This window comes from Budorcas taxicolor, chromosome X, assembly GCF_023091745.1.
Source record: "Budorcas taxicolor isolate Tak-1 chromosome X, Takin1.1, whole genome shotgun sequence".
In the NCBI taxonomy this organism is placed as follows: Eukaryota; Metazoa; Chordata; class Mammalia; order Artiodactyla; family Bovidae; genus Budorcas; species Budorcas taxicolor.
The window spans coordinates 99,272,967-99,292,642 of NC_068935.1; the positions used below are offsets into that span (position 1 = coordinate 99,272,967).

At 40.5% G+C, this 19,676-nt stretch overlaps 1 protein-coding gene across 6 annotated transcripts in view; it reads right to left on the bottom strand.

Annotated features, from left to right (window-relative positions):
* Positions 1 to 16,194, bottom strand: part of KDM6A (lysine demethylase 6A) — a 176,585-nt gene extending 160,391 nt beyond the window's left edge. For all 6 annotated transcript variants that reach the window (XM_052663511.1, XM_052663509.1, XM_052663514.1 and 3 more), the window contains exons 1-2: positions 15,973 to 16,194; positions 15,689 to 15,752 (exon numbers count right to left, since the gene is read on the bottom strand). In XM_052663511.1, coding sequence (XP_052519471.1) covers positions 15,689 to 15,752; positions 15,973 to 16,133 — 225 coding nt within the window. In that variant the 5' untranslated portion in view covers positions 16,134 to 16,194. The remainder of the gene's footprint in view (positions 1 to 15,688; positions 15,753 to 15,972) is intronic.
* Between the last annotated feature and the right edge of the window lie 3,482 nt (positions 16,195 to 19,676).

Consider the following 19,676-nt stretch of genomic DNA (forward strand, 5'->3'; position numbering starts at 1 on the left):
TTTGCTGGTTGAAGCAAAATTTATCACACCATCTGGTGTGATGTTCAATGTTACTAAGAGAAAACACTTTAAAAAATTACATTTCATAAGAGGGCAGACAAAAGGGCCTAAATGGAAGTAAAGGTCTGCACTTCACTGGAAGTAAGTAGTAAAACATCCACAACAGAAGATAGCGATAAATTACATATGAATATTCCAGTACCGAGAATCACCACTAAGAAGTCTATACAAAGAGATACACTTAAAAACACTACAAATCAAGATGGAATAAAAAAAACATATATTCAGATAACCCACAAGGAGGAAAGAAGCAAGAATGAAAGAAACCAGAAAGAGGAACAAGCCATAGTACTAGCAGACTTGAAGTTCTAATATATCAACAGTTACCTTAAGTATAAACAGTCTATACCAATTAAAAGAGACAAGGAAGAGTGTTTTTTCTTAAATGATCTAACAATACGTTGTACTCCCCCCCCCCCCAAATTCACCTTAAATACAACAGGTAAAGTTAAAGTATGGAAAAAGACATACATGTAAATATTGATTTTTTTAAAAAAGCAAGAGTGGCAATATTATTATCAATAAAGTAGACTTAAGCATAAATAAAATTACTAGCCATTTTAGCAAGAGCAAGAGATACTACATAATGATAAAAGGAACAACCCACCAGAAGATATGACAAACTTATGTACACATCAAATGACAGAGCCTCAAAGAAAAAGAAGTAAAAACTGATATAAGGAAAAACAGACAAATCCACAATTATAGTTGGAAATATAGAAATACCACACTCTCATTAATTGGTAGAACTATTAGACAGAAAATTAGTAAGCATATAGAAGAACTGGACAATAAAATCAACCAAAAAGATCGAATTCTCATGTATATAACATTCCATCCAACAGAATACACATTCATTTCAAGCACACATGGAACGGTCATCAAGAGAGACCACATCCTGGGTCATAAAACACATGTCAACTAAGAGAATGAATATTATACAGAGTAAATTTCCTTATCATAATAGAATCAAGCTAAAAAGTCACTGACAGTAAAACTAAAAATCAGTGACAGTGAAAACAGGAAAATCTCCAAATACTCAGAAGCTGAGTAACACACTGAAAGTGAAAGTGAAGTCGTGTCCGACTCTTTGCGACCCCATGGACTGCAGCCTATCAGGCTCCTCCGTCCATGGGATTTTCCAGGCAAGAGTACTGGAGTGGATTGCCATTTCCTTCTCCAGGGGATCTTCCCGACCCAGGAATCGAACCCGGGGATCCCACATTCCAGGCAGACGCTTTACCGTCTGAGCCACCAGGGAAGCATACTAATATTCCAAGGACTGAAGAGGAAATTTAAAAACCCATAGAACTGAATGAAAATACGAGAATATGTGGGACACAACTAAAGCAGTGCCGAAATGAAAATATATAGTACTAAATTTGTACATCAGAGAAAAAGAAAGGTCTCAAATCAATAATCTAAAAGACATGAACAGACATTTCACCACAGAGGTGACTATTTCCTTCTGAATACGGAAGGAAAATAAGGACATGAAAGACATTCAACATCACTAGCCTTTGGAGAAATGCAAATTAAAACCACCATGAGCTATCACTACACAGCTATCAGAATATGGAAAATAAAAAAAATAATAACACCAAATCCTGGGAAGGGTGCAACAAAGCTAGAACACTGGTGGGAACTGCTGATGGGAATGTAAAATGGTAGAGCTGCTCTGGAAAACAATTTAGCAGTTTTTTATAAGACTAAACAAGCAACCAGCAGCAACTGCACTCTTGGACATTTATCCCAGAAAAACTTAGGCTCACAAAAACACCTGTGCAAAAATATTCACAGCAACTTTATTTACAATAGCCACAGACTAAAAATTACTCAAAGTATCCTTCAACAAGTAAAAGGTTAAGGAAACCATGGTACATCAATAACACAGAACAAACTATACGATACATACGTTGATCCCACCTATACAACTTTTTTTCAATGACAAAATTATAGCAACAGAATAGATCAGTGCTTGCCAGGGGTTAGAAACTGGGGGTGGGGGTGGGGTGGGTGAATATGGCTCTAAAGGACAACACGATGGATACTTGAGATAAACAGGCTTGTATCTTGACTATCTCAATGTCAATATCCTGGTCATGACATTGTACTAGATTTCTTATTACTGACAAGTGCATGTGAATCTACAATTGTTTCTAAATAAACAGTCAATTTTTAAAAAGTAAATAGGAAAAAATTGCCATTTACAGAAATATATACACTCGATTATGAATCAGTCATGGTATTGTCCACTTCTGTAAGGACAACCAAATCCAACAAAACAAATGTTCAGGATCCAGCTACTTCTTTTCACAGAATCCTGACTAAGGGTTGAATCATTTTTATGGATAACAGTAAATATTATCCTTTGATGTCTGAATGCTGTCTACAACATCCTGGCCAAGTAGTGTCAATGAGCAAACTTGAATATCTTCAATGACAGAAGACCCACTTATCTATCCATTTATAGATAAACACTTTGAAAAAGTGTTACAGAGAAAGTTTCTCCTTAAGAGTTATACTCTGAACCTAAGGTACAAACTCCAGACCTATCTTTTTGACTAACAAGCTTAGAGTAAACATATAATCACAATATACTCATACATATACACACACAGAGCCAAATTCAACAATAAAAGTTCACATTCAATAGTTTGGAAAGTTCCTCAATTAAAGCCAATTCTTACTACTTTTATGGAAACTGAGGGGCCTTACTATCTTTAACACCCAAATGCCTCTACCTAATAGTACATATTTACTGTGACATTTCTTATCAATTCATGTCTGACAATTCATTTAGCCCTGTCATGAGTTCCTAATAAACAGGTAAACACACAGTAATTATACCCATGTTCTAGAATTAGAAACATCAGATTTGACCTAATAAATAATTCCAACTATAAAAAAGTAGTAGTTTGGAGAAATCAAAACACCATTAATAAATAAGGCTAACTTTCAAATCAATCAAAGACTAACTGAATAATTTATCATATTAGACTAACCAAAACATACAATTCTCAGTTACATTATGTGCCTGCATTCATTTCTGGTCTTGAAAGCTTGAGGCTGAAATCAAAGAAAATTACAATCCAGAACAAAGTTCCATTGTGCCCTCCTTTTGGATCAAAATCTCCAAAATTGAATCAATCCTAAAAATTCAAATGAACCACCACCTAGAATTCTGATGCTAGACAGTCACTTTGGAAATTCTTCATCTGTAGCCCTTCATCTTAACAGACGGCTAAACTGGGGACCATAAAAATTAAGCAAGTTGACAAAGCAGGCAGCAGACTCAAACACTGCGCTTCAGTTTTCTGATCCACTGTTCTTTCCAGTATATCACACAGCCTCCCAATCAAGCCAGTATTTTGAACACCCAGGCTGAGAAACAATTCTAAGGCCTATTAACTATGTTAAGGGAGCATGTGCTTACAAAGATTTTTCCAGTTAGAGCAATAAGTTCTCTAGGGATCAATCCACATTCTCTTCCCCTAGCACCCTTGTAATCAGTAGAGGAGAATGTGAGAGAATATGGCAGTGATCATGGAACACCACAGAAGCGTGTGATATAAACCATGGCATCTAAGCCTAACCAATCCAGTGGTATTAAAGCTTTTCTATCTTCTCAGCACACTCTTATTGTTAACACTTCTACCCAAGAAGAGAGAAAACTAAATAGCTGAAAACAACGGAGTCCACAGTTGGGCTTAAAGGAAACCATACACTCTCCAAAATCATATACAAAATCTCTACAGCTACACTGGCCCTCAAATGGTTAATAACCTCAAAAACCTAAAGTACCACCATTCCAACTCCACCACCAGTCAATATATAATGAAAACAAAGGTATCCTGCTACAAATTAGTAACACACTAGAGAGCTTCCCTGGTGGCTCAGACAGTAAAGAATCTGCCTGCAATGCAGGAGACCTGGGTTTGATCCATGGGCCAGGATGATCCCCTGGAGAAGGGAATGTCAACCCACTCCAGTATTCTTGCCTGGAGAATTCCACGGACAGAGGAGCCTGGCGGGCTACAGTCTGTGGGGTCACAAAGAGTTCGACACGACTGAGTGACTACATAAAATAACATACTCGTAGTGTTAATTGCCCAGTCATGTCCGACTCTATGCAACCCTATGGACAGTCAGGCTCCTCTGTCCATGGGATTCTCCAATCAAGAATACTGGAGTGGGTTGCCATTCCCTTCTCCAGATCTTCCTGACCCAGGGATGGAACCTGTTATCTCCTGCATTGCAAGCAGATTCTTTACCGTCTGAGCCACCAGTGAGGCCCATAACAACACACTAAGCCCTGCACTGTTTGTGACTAATCAAGAATACAAGTTTACCTATTTTTCTTTTTCTATAACAAAAACCAAGAATAAGGCAAGAAAGTGAGTGACTCCTGCAAATATAAGATATTAAGTGGTATAAACTATGGCTACTTCTTTAGACATTCAGGGAGTAAATTAAATCAGTCGTACCAATAAAATCAAAATATGAAGGCAAATTTTGCCAATTACTTCAACTGAGTTCACAGCATATAAAATTAAGCTACTTCTATCGTAGGAAAAGACATGTGAACATACTTTCAATTAAAACTTTTGCATGTTGAAGAATTTCTACCTTTTATACCACATATAAAAGTAGTAACAGGGCTTCAAAGTAACTTAATCAACCAAACCAACCTCCTGACCAACATCTCACTATTTGAATGAGAGAACTCTCAAGTCCAAGACAATTCAATATAAAAACAAGTAATATTTTCATATGGCAAGCAGCAAAATTAACAAAGCATTTTAACAACTTGAATATAGTATGGTCTCATTTGCCTGGAGAATCCCAGGGACCGGGAGCCTGGTAGGCTGCCGTCTATGGGGTCCCGCGAAGTCGGACACAACTGAAGCGACTTAGCAGCAGCAGCAGCATTTGTGTGGGAAAAAAGATACATAATAGAATATACTTGTGCGTGTTGAAATATGAAGTTACCCAACAAAGCTTTTATCAGTGGCTGCCTGAGAATAAGAAATAGCTAACCCAGAGATGGTGTGGGAGAGAGATTCTCTTTTAACTGCAACTTCCTCTATGTACCTTTACAATTTTGCACTATTCCAAGTATATCTATTCAAAAAAATCTGCATGCAAGTATTTCAGAAGTCAAAGATCGGACCATGGCTGCAATTAGAATGGTGGCATTGAGGATGGAGAAAAACAGATTTGAAATTTAAGATGTAGAAATGTCAAGATTCGGTGACTATCAGGACTTGCTAAGAAAAAAAAGGAGTTAAAAACAGCTCTAAGGTTTCTGGCAAGGGAAATGATAAGTGCCACTTATTAAGACAGGGAACATCAAAACCAAAGATAAATTCAGCTTGCATATGTTCAGTTTAAGATGTCTTCAAGATACCAGGTAAAGCAATCAAGTTCGGTCAAGCATACATACAAGTTGGGAGCAGACAGAGTAAAGATCTAGAACAGAATTTCCTTGCAAAGGAGACTGAGATGCAGAAAGCGAAAGTAGTCAGATGTTAGGAAAGTCAAGGAAGAGTGTTTTCAAGAGATCTCAAATCTGCCTCTGTACCCCCCACCCCATTCCTAAACTACAGACTCGCTTTAACGATTGTCTTTTCCAAGGCGCTAACATCGTCTTGTGCTGAGCCTTCCACAGCAGGCCTACTGCCACGCACTTTACATCTCTTTTCTCCCTAAAATGCTATAGCCTGACAGAAACCTATTACCACTTCCATTTTACGGATAAGAAAATCGAGCCTCTGAAAGATGAAATAATTTGCCCAAAGATCATACATCTAGTAAGTAGCCACAAAATTATATTCTAAAATTCATGTAGTCTTATCTATCCATCACTATTTAACAACTGGATCCCTTTCCTCTCCACTTTATCCCTCTCACTGGAGTCAATAATATCCTGGTCATGTCACTTCACTTCCCCTGATTAGAGAGTTGAGTTCAGTGACTCCTCAAAACTTCCTATGATCTACAGTGATGGGGCCACATGCTCAATTACCTCCTGAACTGAACTATCCCACTCAGTTCAGTCCCTCAGTCATGTCCGACTCTTTGCGACCCCATGAATTGCAGCAAACAGGCCTCCTTGTCCATCACCAACTCCCGGAGTTCACTCAAACTCACGTCCACTGAGTCGGTGATGCCATCCAGCCATCTCATCCTCTGTCGTCCCCTTCTCCTGACCCCAATCCCTCCCAGCATCACAGTCTTTTCCAATGAGTCAACTCTTCGCATGAGGTGGCCTAAGTACTGGAGTTTCAGCTTTAGCATCAGTCCTTCCAAACACTACCCAGGACTGATCTCCTTTAGGATGGACTGGTTGGATCTCCTTGCAGTCCAAGGGACTCTCAAGTCTTCTCCAACACCACAGTTCAAAAGCAGCAACTCTTCACCACTCAGCTTTCTTCACAGTCCAACTCTCACATCCATACATGACCACAGGAAAAACCATAGCCTTGACTAGACAGACCTTAGTCGGCAAAGTAATGTCTCTGCTTTTCAATATGCTATCTAGGTTGGTCATAACTTCCCTTCCAAGGAGTAAGCGTCTTTTAATTTCATGGCTGCAATCACCTATCCCACTAGGACAACCTTAATCTCTCTGAGTCCACACTAAATTATTCACAATTCCCCAAACACCATTCAACTTTATACCTCTAACTCTCTGCCCTCTTATTCCTCTTGCTCAAATTCTATTCACGTTTGATAACCAAGACCAAAATGTTACATCTTTGTGCAGTTTCTCTTCCACTTCTCCAGCCTAAACTAACTGCTCCAAAACGTTGGGAATTTGTAGGGATAGTTTAAATTACCAACGATCAAAAGTTTTAAATGTTTTAATTGCGCCATCATTTGAGAGCTCAAAGAACACTACATATACACCTTGATTACGGCACTTACAATATCAAATAGTCACTCTGTCCATCTCTCTCCACAGACTGCAGGGACAGAGGCCAAGTCTTACTTGTTGCCCCAGGACTTGGGAGAGTCCCTCACTCACAGCAGTTTAACAAATATTTCACAAACCAATCAAGCAAAGTAAAAGCTTTTCTAGTTTTCATTCTGACACCTGAAATTCTAAAACCTAAAATGCTTATTTTATCTTAAAAATAAATTGTCCCTAAATAATAAACTATCCAAACAGACTCAAACAACTAAGATTCACAAAGTTCTTAGAAAAAATTATCTTATCATGTATTGTATCTATTAGTATTACAGAGTTCCACCACAATACTATAATACAAATTCACATATATTCAACTAAAATATCTGTTCGCTACTTATTTCCCAAGCAACTAATTCTTAACTTCCATAAGGCAAAAAAAAATTAAGACTCAATCATATTTGATATTAAGAAGTTATTTTAAGCCCATGCCCCACAACAAAGAGTAGCCTCTGCTCACCACAACTAGAAAAAGCCCGCATGCAGCAACGAAGACTCAGGACAACCAAAAATTAATAAAATAAACAAGGTATTTTTATGTGTAATAAAGGCATTGCGGCTATGTTTCAGTCGTCATCATCTAGTCGTGTCCGACTCTTGCAACCCCATGGACTGTGGCCTGCCAGGCTCTTGTGTCCATGGAATTCTCCAGGCAAGAATACTGGAGTAGGCTGCCATTTCCTTCACCAGCATATCTTCCCAACCCAGGAATTGAACTCAGGTCTCCAGCATTGCAGGCAGATTCTTTTCTGACTAAGCTATGAGGGAAGCCCTATGTTTCAGAGACAAGCTGAAATATCTATGGATTAAGAGATTTCCTTTATAATAATGGCAGCACAGGGTAAAATACAGATGAACAAGACAGGTTATGAGCTGAAAACTGTTGACGGTGGGTAATGATTGGTGATGACTGGTTGATTTTCTCTGCTTTTCAAAATACTGAACCTTTCCTCTAATACACTGTTTCCTTTCTTTCTTTTTTTTTTTAAAGAAAAAGATCTAGTGAACACAATACAATAGATCTAGTGAGAAAACAATCCTTTATCTTTACCTAAATAGGATTCCTTAGATAAATTTATCTTAGATTCCTTTATCTAATGGTTCCTTCCATTGTTCTCAATTAAAATAAACTAGACGATCTTATATAATACACTTGCCATGGGGATTCTCCAGCAAAGAATACTGAAGTGGGTTGCCATGCCCTCATCCAGGGGATCTTCCCAACCCAGGGATTGAATCCAGGTCTCCCACATTGCAGGCAGATTCTTTATCATCTGAGCCACCAGGGAAGCAGCCCAACCTTCTTCATGAGAATAAACTTAGTAGTAGTATATTTTATTTATTATAACAGACAAAATACTACCACACAGACAAAACCACAAAAATACAAGGACACATTCACAACAGAATGATGACTGTTTTAGAAATGTAGAGAAGTAAAGATAAAATAAAAGAAAGAAATGAGTGAGAGAAAATAAGTGAAAGCTTACAGAAGTGGCAAACAGCCCATAATTTGGCTGAGAAACCTAAAATTCTCTGAATAAGGAATTACTCCCACCCTTCCAGGTTATAGTTTTTAATTAGGTCCCAAATGTCATACTGGGCCAAATTAGACCCCAAAATAAAGTCATCAATTAAAGATCAAAATGAAGAAAGAGTACAACCATGTAAACAAATGCAAAGAAACAGGACCAGGGTGAGGGTGAGGAAAGAAAGAAATAGGACCAAACAGTATACACATCTCTACTTCATTTACCCCTATCCTGACTGAAGGACCATGAAGATGAGAAGTATCCCAACCTGACAAAAAGGACTTCACAGGTATCTCTAACTATACACACACCAGTATAAAACCCATCTTTAATCAGTCAAAATATAATTCTGGTATACTCATTATCAGCGTGCCTACTTATTTTTAAGGTAATGCACATCTAAGGTTAAAAAACAAAATCACAACAGCAGAGAAATCTAGTTTAAAATCTCCCCTCCTCCTCACCCTAGGGCTGTTTTGTACTACAAACATGATTATTATTTAACTACTTCTTGAATACCTTACCAAAACTTGGTCAGAAAATTCCTAAAGTTGACCCATGAACGTTCATTCAAGGATCTCAAGTTAAGAACTCATAACAAAGGTAAGCATTACTACAAAATGAGAAAGAGTGAGAGAAAACACAGCAGATGACCGTCTGAACGTCTGCTAAAAGCAAAAATCTGATTTTAAACCATGCGGTCCTAAACAAAATTAAAAGATGCCGTGCTAATAAAGAAGTCAAGAAACACCATCTCCAATAAACACAATCAAGAAACAAGCCCAATCCTATTAATAGGAGACATTCCGCTAAGGCCCAATGGCGGGTAGAACTTTGAAACTCAACTTACAACTGCCCCAAGAGTAAACTGAAAATGGGGATCCGAGAAAGCAAGGAGTGTTTTTGCAGGAGCCATCAATGTCCCGCCCATCTCCAGCACTACCTATCTAAGGAAAGAAGGTGCAGATTACAAGAGTCCCCAGGTACAAGGAGCTAAGAGCCTGGTTTGTCTTTCTCTACTGGGGTTTGGTGTTCAAAGTACATAATTTGTTGAAACAAATGACCAGATAAACGCAAAAGGGTGTCTGTAAATCAAGCTAGCCCAGAAGCCATTGTGCAATTATCTCACAAATATGAACACCCCTTCCCCATTTAACTCATGTATTGTAAAATACTAAAATAATTGAGTTTTAAATGTCTGATACAGAATGTTACATAATATAAATTCTCAAATGTTTCAAGAAAAAAAATGAAATATATCAGGATATGCTGTCTCATGAGCTTTCATTAATTTTAACCCAGCAACTATTGGATAATTTTTCAAGTTAACTCCAATAATCTAGTATCTAGGGGCTCTTAGTTAACTTTTGAAATTCCCAAATCAGGAATACACAGTCCAGAAAAGTTAAATCTACAAAGAAGAGACCTGAGGAAGACAGGAGCCAGGACAGCACCCTATAAAGCCAATGCTTCTCCTGCCTTTACTTTAGTCAGGAGAATGTGTTAGGAAGCATAAAGAATGTCAGAAGTAAGTTTTCATTAGTGCAGTGAATGATATTCAAGTTAATGTGGCTTGGCTCGAAACAGTGCAAAGGCATCTCCACTTTTGCATAAACGGGCCTAAGAATCAGCAAATCCAGGATCCCAATACCGTCCACAGTGCACACATAGCCTAAGAGTCCCATCCAGCCCTGTGTTCCACCACTGACCGGGTGATTCTGGGGCTAATGTCTACTGCTGGTAACACTGCGTGTAACAGGTGCCACCAAAGCACCTTTCCAGCAAGGTCCTTGATAGACACTGGTACTCCCTTAAGCTTCACAAACAGGTTCCTGTGACTGCTTTTAAAAACCCTTTCTAACTTGTAAATTGTTAAATTGACCTGTATCGTAAACCTTCAGGATACTCCCCTTTCCCTCGGCCACTGATGTTTTGGTGATAGTCATCCTCATACTTACCTCACCCTTTAAGGGAGCGGTAAGTTTTCAATACAGACAAGGGATATCTTCATTATCTCCGTATTTCCTGCATAGACGACTTGTATTCAGTGTACTCAAATATTTGTTGCTTTAATTTACCATTGACAAATTACAAACCAGTAGAGAAAACTGATAGAATTGTATGTGAGGCTTTGATATGAGTACATAAGACTGTCGATCATGTATTCATTAAACTTCATTAATTAACTAGTTTACAAATAAATACACGTGGGCCTTAAATAACCACCATTTCAATTCTTTGACAATCTAGTGGTGTCTTTGTAACATAAATTAGTTCTCTGGATACATTTCAAAAATATTAATTCACAGTGTTTTAATTCATTAACATCAATTGCAAAGAGTTCAGAGCATCACAATGAGTTTCAAAGTAAGCTTAACCAAAAGTAAACTTTTTCAAATCTGCAAAATAGTACTATTATTACATAAATAAAAACTAAATGTTACATAATCAAGTCCGAAAAAGATATTTTTACTCTGTAGCTAGCCAAGCACTGAACCTTCACTTTGGTTCAAAGTGCATGGCCCACCATTCCACTTTACCACCTACATCACAAAAACTCATCTCTCACACAGTTTTTAACAACCTGAAATGTACAGAGGTGGCAGTTAAATGTTCCCATGTCATTTCAATTTGTAATTGATTCTACAAAAAGAGCTATCCAGTGAGGGGAAAGAATTCAGAACTTAAAGTGCATGTTTATATATTCCTGCAATTCTAATGTGTGGCCAGATAAGCAAGCTCTTTGTATAATCTCTTACTATAGCTTTATTACAAGAAATTATCAAAATCTTAGGAAATGTATAGCAATTGCCTGAGACTTTGTCCAGGTAAATAATAATGACTGTAATTTTCAAGACAACTTTTCAAACTTGAAAATACTTTTATAAGATGCATCAAATTAAAAACCTAATTTTGAAACAGAGAAGTGTGACATTATTCTGTGGTTACTTTTGTAACCCAAACATTCATCTCTTTTAGTGCTGGAAATGAATATATTCCTTTAAAAGTGCCAGCAAACAAAACATATACATAGAATATAATTTTAAATATCAACATCCAAATATTATAGTATAAAAAAGTCACCTTCTACAACTGACCTAATAATTTTCCCTTACCATATATATTGGGCTTCCCAGGTGGCGCTAGAGGTAAAGAATCTGCCCGCCAATGCAGGAGACATTAGAAACGTGGGTTCAATCCCTGGGTTGGGAAGATCCCCAGGAGCAGGAAATGGCACCCCACTCCAGTCTTCTTGCCTGGGAAATCCCATGGGCAGAAGAGCCTGGTGGGCTACCGTTCATACGATCGCAAAGAGTCGGACACAACTGACCACTAACCGCAGTGGTAGTTTAGTCACTAACGTGCAAGCAAACCAAATTTAGGAAAATATATGCTTTAATGGATCTTAAACTACTTCCACTGCCCCCGGAATTTTAAATTCCAACTATTTTCATGCTAATTATCTCCTAGGAAAAAGAAGTAAGTATTTTTTTTTAAGTACATACATTTTAAGATAGTAAATGATCCATGGGCCTCCCTGGTGGCTAAGACGGTAAAGAATCTGCTTGCAATGAGGGAGAAATTACTTCCAGGTATTCTACATAATCTATTGATTAAAAGAATTACCAAAAAAAAAAAAAAATCCCAAGAGTATTTAACACAAACTTAAAAATGATATAAAGGTACTTCTAAGTGAACAACTATGTATTTTAGCATAGTTTCTTGACAAAAGATTCCAACCCTTTAGCATTATATAATTATTATAAATACAAATGTAGTATCACTATCAATATATTCATGCTATATATTGATATATATTTTAACACAAATCCTTATTAACTGAAAACAAGAATAACCCAAAAGATTTTTTTAAATGTGCTAAGTCACCATAGTTAATTCCTGTTAAAATGTTTCACTTCTTAATTACTTTTCAGTAACTCCACTGTAATTAAAAAAATAAGTGTCTTGAATTATGATACCAAAAGATGGTCAGCATTAAAGAAAAAATTGGTATATTTCAAGATCATGGTATATTTCAAGAACTCTGATTAAGCAACTACTTGCTATTAACAATCTTTTAAAGATATTTTAAAGGTACTACTACAAAATAATACATGCACTACTAATTTCTCTTTAATCCAAACCCCCAACCATTGTATATCAAATGGAAATCATTCAAACAGAAATTCTTTCAATGACTCCAATATAAATTAGTCTGACAAATGCATTCAGCTACTAAAAGAAATCAGCAGTTTGGATAAAGTATCCTCCCAACTAGAAAAGGAACCTACAAGTTCGGGGGAAAAGGAGATACTTACTAGTAAATGTTTTAAACTTTCCAAATCTTTTAGGTCAAGAGTTAACCTTTTTTAAAACCTAATATAAAAACTTGAAAGAATATTCAATAATGTATATGAATAAATGCTAAAAGCAAGTAGTAAGAGCTAAGTTTCTGTCAGAAAGAAAAGTTATACAAGGTGCCGACTCAATTTGATGGGCGGACGGCCAGATGGGGTAATGACAAAAACCATAGCTAAAAAGAGTCCTGTGATTTATTTAATTCCAGTATCTGCCCTTAGGTAAGCAGCCTGAACCAACCCCAACAAAGAAAAGCCAGCTCTCATTTTTAAGACTTTCAGGGAATAAGAATTCTGAAACCAACACAGCTCAACATTTCACAAAAAAAACATACTGTTTACCAGGGCTGTTCAAAAGATGGATGAAACTAAATATTTCAATACTTCCTATAGCAAGATTCCAGCTCATTCATTCCATTCAGAATCCAAACTCATGGTGAGAGATCATATAATATCAAGCTTTACATTACACATTTCACTGTTATGTTCAAGCTCACAAAGATGCAACCAAGAACTGCATGCGGTTGCAAGCACATACTCTAGAATGTTTTATTTTAATGTTAAGGCTAATGAGTCTTGACCTAAATAGGACCTCACAGGCATGGGGTCTAAAGTAATGAAGATTTTTTTTTTTCCTTTAGCTCAACAAAATATTTAGTAGTTTATCAAACTACCCAGTATTTTATGAAGCCTTCATTCTGCCACAAAATATAATGAACCTTCCCAAGTTTCTCATTTATGTTACTGCAGTCAAACATCAAGAAAGTAAAGCACATTTTCACAAATACTTGAAAATGTTATTTTACAATTTAAAGTCAGTAGTGCATACTAACTACAGAGTTCAATATTACAATCTGAAATACAATGTTAAGCACGATCCACTCATTGTGAATCCATCTAAATACAAGCATTCTGAGACATAAAATCAACTAGCATTTTACACATTATCCACGTATAACATCAGATTCCATTTATTTCTTCATAATCCTAACCAAAACAATAGATTTGGCCAAACTATTCCAAAGGTATTATATTTGCGGACCATTTTACCAACCCGCTACCAGACCGGAGATAATCAATCCAAAATACAATGCTTCTTAAATTTAAATATTTTGCTTAATCTTTTGAAATGACAACTTTGACAGTAAAGTATTTTTAAGTAAAATATTTCAAATACGCAGGTTGAAAATAAATTTCAAGGTTTAAATCATTTATGTTTAAATCATTTCAGAGCTAGTCGCTATTCATTTTTCCGGCGATAGTTTTAATGAAGCCAATTAATACCTACATAGTCAAAGTTTAATTCAACTTTTCTCTATGGATCAAAGGCACTGAGCTTACTGACGATTATTTCAGTTTAGCTTTTGGGTCATTATTGTGTTCGAAACCCCTTACACTTAAGTTACTTTGAAACAATAACAGAAGCGTAATTACAGATAAAAGAATTAGTGACTCCAAACTGCAGAAAAAATTCGGGATAACCGTATTTTTTTTTAAATCAACTTAATAAAATGCAAGGCTTTAGTCATTTCAAACTTCCTTCTCAATTGCAAGAATAATGCTAGGTATCAAATGCAAACCTACTGATTTCATCTAGAAAAGAAAATGTTTAATGGATGCAACACCTATCGCGGCACACTCCAAGTTTCACGGTCCCAATTAAGAACCGAGCATTCAAATATCATTTCGATCAGATTTTGGTCAAGAGACAAACTGATGGAGACAGATCGAGACTCCGCTGCCTTTGTTCAATAGCTTACGGATGGATAACTAAATGTGCTACAGGTTGATAAGCATTTACCAGGCTTATGAATGCGGCTTCCAAGCTTGAGAAAGGTGCAAGAATGCTAGATGCAAAGAACCTTGGATAATTTTTATTAATCACCCACCGAGCTACAGACTCCGAAGTAGAGGCCTATTCATCGCTACTATTTATTTCCATGTTTACCTCTCCTCCCTCCCCCAAACCCCCCCCTTCACTTTCTCCTCCCACCCTGTCCCGCCATCTTGGGCCGATAGGAGCAGCCATTACTTAACTAAATGACAGTGCCAACAACTTTCCACACAAATAAACAGAGTCTGCACCCCGAATTCCCCTCGGCCTCCCCTGTGAGAAACACAGGAAACGAGGCTCCAAAGAGAAAACACATTCATAAGTAACTGCAGGATTTCTATAGCAGAAAGACTCAAAAAGTAAACAAGTCACCCAACTTCAGGTAAAACACCATAACCCTTGAGATGCCTGTCAACAGCCCCATGCAAACTCTTCACCGCCCTAAACTACGTGCAACTTTCCTTCTGGGAGCAGGGACACAAGAAAACCCCAAACGTTGGGTTAACAGTACATTTCCCGAACAGCCTGCCTGGCGGAAAAGAAGAAAAACCACGGGAGGCAAGTAAGTCGGAAATGTGGGGAAATCCGCACACATTTACGAGCCTTTGACCCTAAACAGGCACCTCGGAGAGATCATCGGTCGACTCCCCCAAAGCCGTAAAATAACAGGCAGTTTTGTCGACCCAGTTGAGCTCGGCCCCAAAGCGCTGCCGTCTCTGTTCCTCCAGCTACGAGAGGAGAGAGCGATTTCGCAAGGGAGCAAGCGAGGGATCCGGGGGTAAGGGGAGACCAAAAGCAGAAAATAGTTTTCCGGAAGCCCCTCGGCCCTAGTTCGCGGCCACAGTGAGCGCCGGCCGAGCCGCGGGGCCCGGGACGAGCAGGGCGCCGGCTGGGGAGACGGTGTCCGCACTCCAGCCCGCGGCTGCCTTACCTTGCCCAGTAGGGCCTTCGTCCTGGCGCCATCTTCATGAAACCTCACGAACCCGAAGAGGCGGCTGTGGGGAGACACACACGCGGCTCGTTAGAGCTCCGGCAACCCTACCTACCCATCCCTGCCCGATCCCGAGGCCCCGGCGGCGGCGGATACTGCACCGAGAGCGCCAAGCCCAGGTGCCCGCCCCGCCGCCGCCAGAGGCGAACCGCGCTCGGGCCTCCCCGAAGAGAGGCGCCAACCGTCCGGAGCCGACCGGGCGGGTGGGTGACGGCGACCCATACCTGTCCAGTCCGCCGAGCGCCTCTCTCTCCTCGGCTGTCAGGCTCGGGGACGCCTCCTCGCTCTCCCCGCTCGCTTTTCCCGCCGCCATTTTCTTTTCCTCATCACCGAAAGCGGCGGCGGCAGCGGCGGCGGTAGCGAGCGACACTCCGCTGGATTTCATGGAAACGCAGCGAATTCACAACTCCGACGCTGACACCCCCCCGCGGGCCGGGGCCCGCAACGACGCCCCCAACCTCCGCGCGGGACCCGCACACCAACTTTATCGCCACCTCCTCCTCCGCCGCGGGCGGCAGCGACGAAAAATCCCAACGCGGCGGCGGTGAAGGCGGCGGCGGCTGGGGCTGCGGAGCCCCCGGGTCGGCAGCGGCGGCGGCTCGGCTTGTTGGGTCACATCGCGGGGGCGGGCGAGGGGCAGCCACGGGCGGGGGCAGCGGGAACGGCCGGAGCGTGCGGGGTTGAGGGATGTGGGGGGAATTCGTTGGAGAAACAAACTTCCCCGGCACCAGCACAAAGTTGTTGTAATTGTGTCACACAGCGAACCCCACGCCGCCGCCGTGACCCCCCCTCCCCGCCCGGCTGGTGCAGCCAATCGAAGTGCCCCGCTCGCTTCACGTGACCTTTGTTGACTCACGTCAGCCGTGGCTCCACTCAACTTGCTAGCTGCCCGAGCCCCGCCCACCGAGGCCACCACCTACAGGGAGCAGGAGGCCCGCCAATTCTGACCGATGGTTGGCTGCTGGGTCCGTCTGTCCGGGTGAAGGGTTGTCACCGAGAGGGAGCAGCGGGTTAGGTTGTGCCAGTTAAATATACTGGGGCAGAGAATGGAGGGTCCGGACCGTGTCAGGGGAGCCGCGGCGGGCTCGGGAGGGGGAGGGGAACGGCGGGGAAGGGCGAGGTCCGTCACCGCCCGCGGCGGGCGTGAGCAGTGAGCTAGGACGCCATGGACGGCCTTTGGCTGCCCAGGAGCTCCAGGGTGGTCCCCGACCTCGGCTCCGGCATCCTGTGCTCCGCGTGTCCCGGGCCCTCGAGGGCCTGTTAAAGGTCACATCGCCAGGAGGCGGCGCAAGGCCCCTGACCTCCGCCCTCCGAAGAAAGCATACTTTTTGCACTGCTGGAAGTAATGGCCTCCGCGAGGAGCGCGCTCGGAGAGCCGCTGTCGGCCCAGTGCCCCGGGGCTCGGACGCCGCCCTAGGCCAGGCCTGCGCTGCCGGCCCGGATCCCCTCGCTCGCGCCCCCTCACCCCCGGCCAGAGGGACTGAAGAGTCACCGACGGGGCTCTGGCTCGCTGACCACGGCTCCCCACCGCCAAAGGTCTGTTGGCGGCACTTTGGAGCCAAATTTTCCATGCTACCGGTGTTTTACCAGTAGTTCATTGTAGTATCATAAGAAAAAGCAGTGACGAAAAATTGTTAAGCGGTTATCTCCAGAATGTTGCTTTCTTTTGCTGTGATCTTAGTGGGGCTTTCATGGGAGGAGTTGAGACTGCTTGTAGACAGGCCTGAGAGAAGACAAAATTAAGATCCTCAGGGAAGCTTTCAGCCCAGAAAACCCTTTTCTACCCCTCACAGCATGTCCTAGACCACAGTAACCCCTTCTTGTTCTGACCGTGTCTGAGATGCAAATAAAAGTCACTACTCTGCCTTTCAATCCATAGTATAATTGGGAGAAGAAAAAATGCCTTCGGTCTGTTACTCTCTGCAAAAGATAAATTTAATGAGGTAAGTTTCATGTAACAGATCTGTTATAGTGCACACCTCCAGTTTTCAGGGATAGGAACAAATTAATGGACAGATGAAAACAAGGTTTCCTTCATAAACATGGGCTCTATGTTTTCAATAACGTAACCAATAAACAAGGTATATTTAGTTGGATTTCAAAATAAAAGGAAGACAATTCAGTGCTGACTCAGTAATCCTAGCAGTATTCAGTGAGAAGCTATGGAAATCTCAACTGATTTTACACACCAACACAGTTTTAGATTGTTTCCCTGAGACTAGTAACTAGACCTAACAAACTATAGTTTTATATGGATTATGTTTCATGTTTAATCACCTTCTCTAAAACACCTCTTCCACGCTTTATGGTATTCCTTCCATTTTACTTGAATGAGTGAATATACAAGGCTGAGTATTTCCTACAGCTAAATTAATACATTCATTGTAAACTTTCTCACAACAGATGACCTTCAACGCCTGGGAGATTTTGACACCACTGTCTCCCCACACCCCAGCACCACCACCACACACACACACACACACACACACACACACACACACACTTAGACTTGCACAAGCAGAGAGAGAAATTCTGCCAGTGTTTGGCAGTCTTCTGGGAGCTGGTGGTTCTTGACTCAGGCTGTTTCCAAGAATTACGAGGCTGCCTACTTCCAACCCCTCAAAACCTTCTTTTCACTACATAATCATTACTTGGTATTCGCTGCGGAATTGCATGGAGTAGATGCTGTGGGTGGGGTCGAAGTCAGGCAGGCCTGGCTGCAAATCATTTCTCTGCACAGGCTATGTGTCCCTGGTAAAGTTACTTATCCTCTAAGCCAGAACTCTTTGTCTAGTTCAGTTACAGATATGTGTCATCCATCATGAAGCATGAGATATTTTTTATACAGTAATACAGTCCTTGTATCACTACGTAATGTTTTCAGTCTAGCATAGTTTATATCATATGTACAATTGGTATGTAGCCTTTAAGGTTTAGGTCCTTCACTGAATAGAGAAATGGGAAAGTAGGATAGATGATTTTTTAATAATAATTTCTATGAAAAGTGGCCCTGAAAACCCATATAGAAGGTAGAGCAATTGAACCAAAGGAGCATGAACTGTGAAATCATGCAGATCTAGGTTCAAATCCTAAGTCTGCCACTTGATAGCTGGGTGACCTTCAACAAGTTAGCCTAATTTGAGCTCCAGTTTCCTCATCTGAGAAAATAGCATTATTTTGAAGATTAAATGCCATAAGGTAGGTAAAGTGCCAGATATATCATATGCATTCAAAGACCTCAAAAGAATAGGAAGTTTCGAATTTCTAAAATCTAGCTTTCACATTCTGGGTTCTAAATGTGTTGATCACCACTTTGCCAATCACTTTCTCCTGATCCCTCCCCAGCTTTCCTATAAGCCCAACACATAGGCAGTCCTAACATACTTTTGGGGGAGGGATTCAGTTCAGTTCAGTCACTCAGTCGTGTCCAACTCTGTGACCCCATGAACCGCAGCACGCCTCCCTGTCCATCACCAACTTTTGGAGTTTACCCAAACTCATGTCCATTGAATTAGTGATGCCATCCAACCATCTCATCCTCTGTCATCCCCTTCTCCTCCTGCCTTCAATCTTTCCCAGCATCAGAGTCTTTTCAAATGAGTCAGCTCTTCACATCAGGTGGCCAAAGCATTGGAGTTTCAGCTTCAACATCAGTCCTTCCAATGAACATTGCAACATCTCTCCTTTATTCTAAAATTAAACCTTATATCACTTAGTACTGATTCTTATTTAATAATTATAACTTAATAAACTATAAGCTGGAGAGAATAATTTGAATTTACTAAGTTGATATGATTAATAGATAAGGTAGATAAATCGATATTTTAAAAATATATAAAATTTGTATTATGCTGAGTCCGATTATGGACTAGTTAGTACATCATTTGTAGCAGCATTGTGTTAATACTTATGCAGTTACCATCAATTA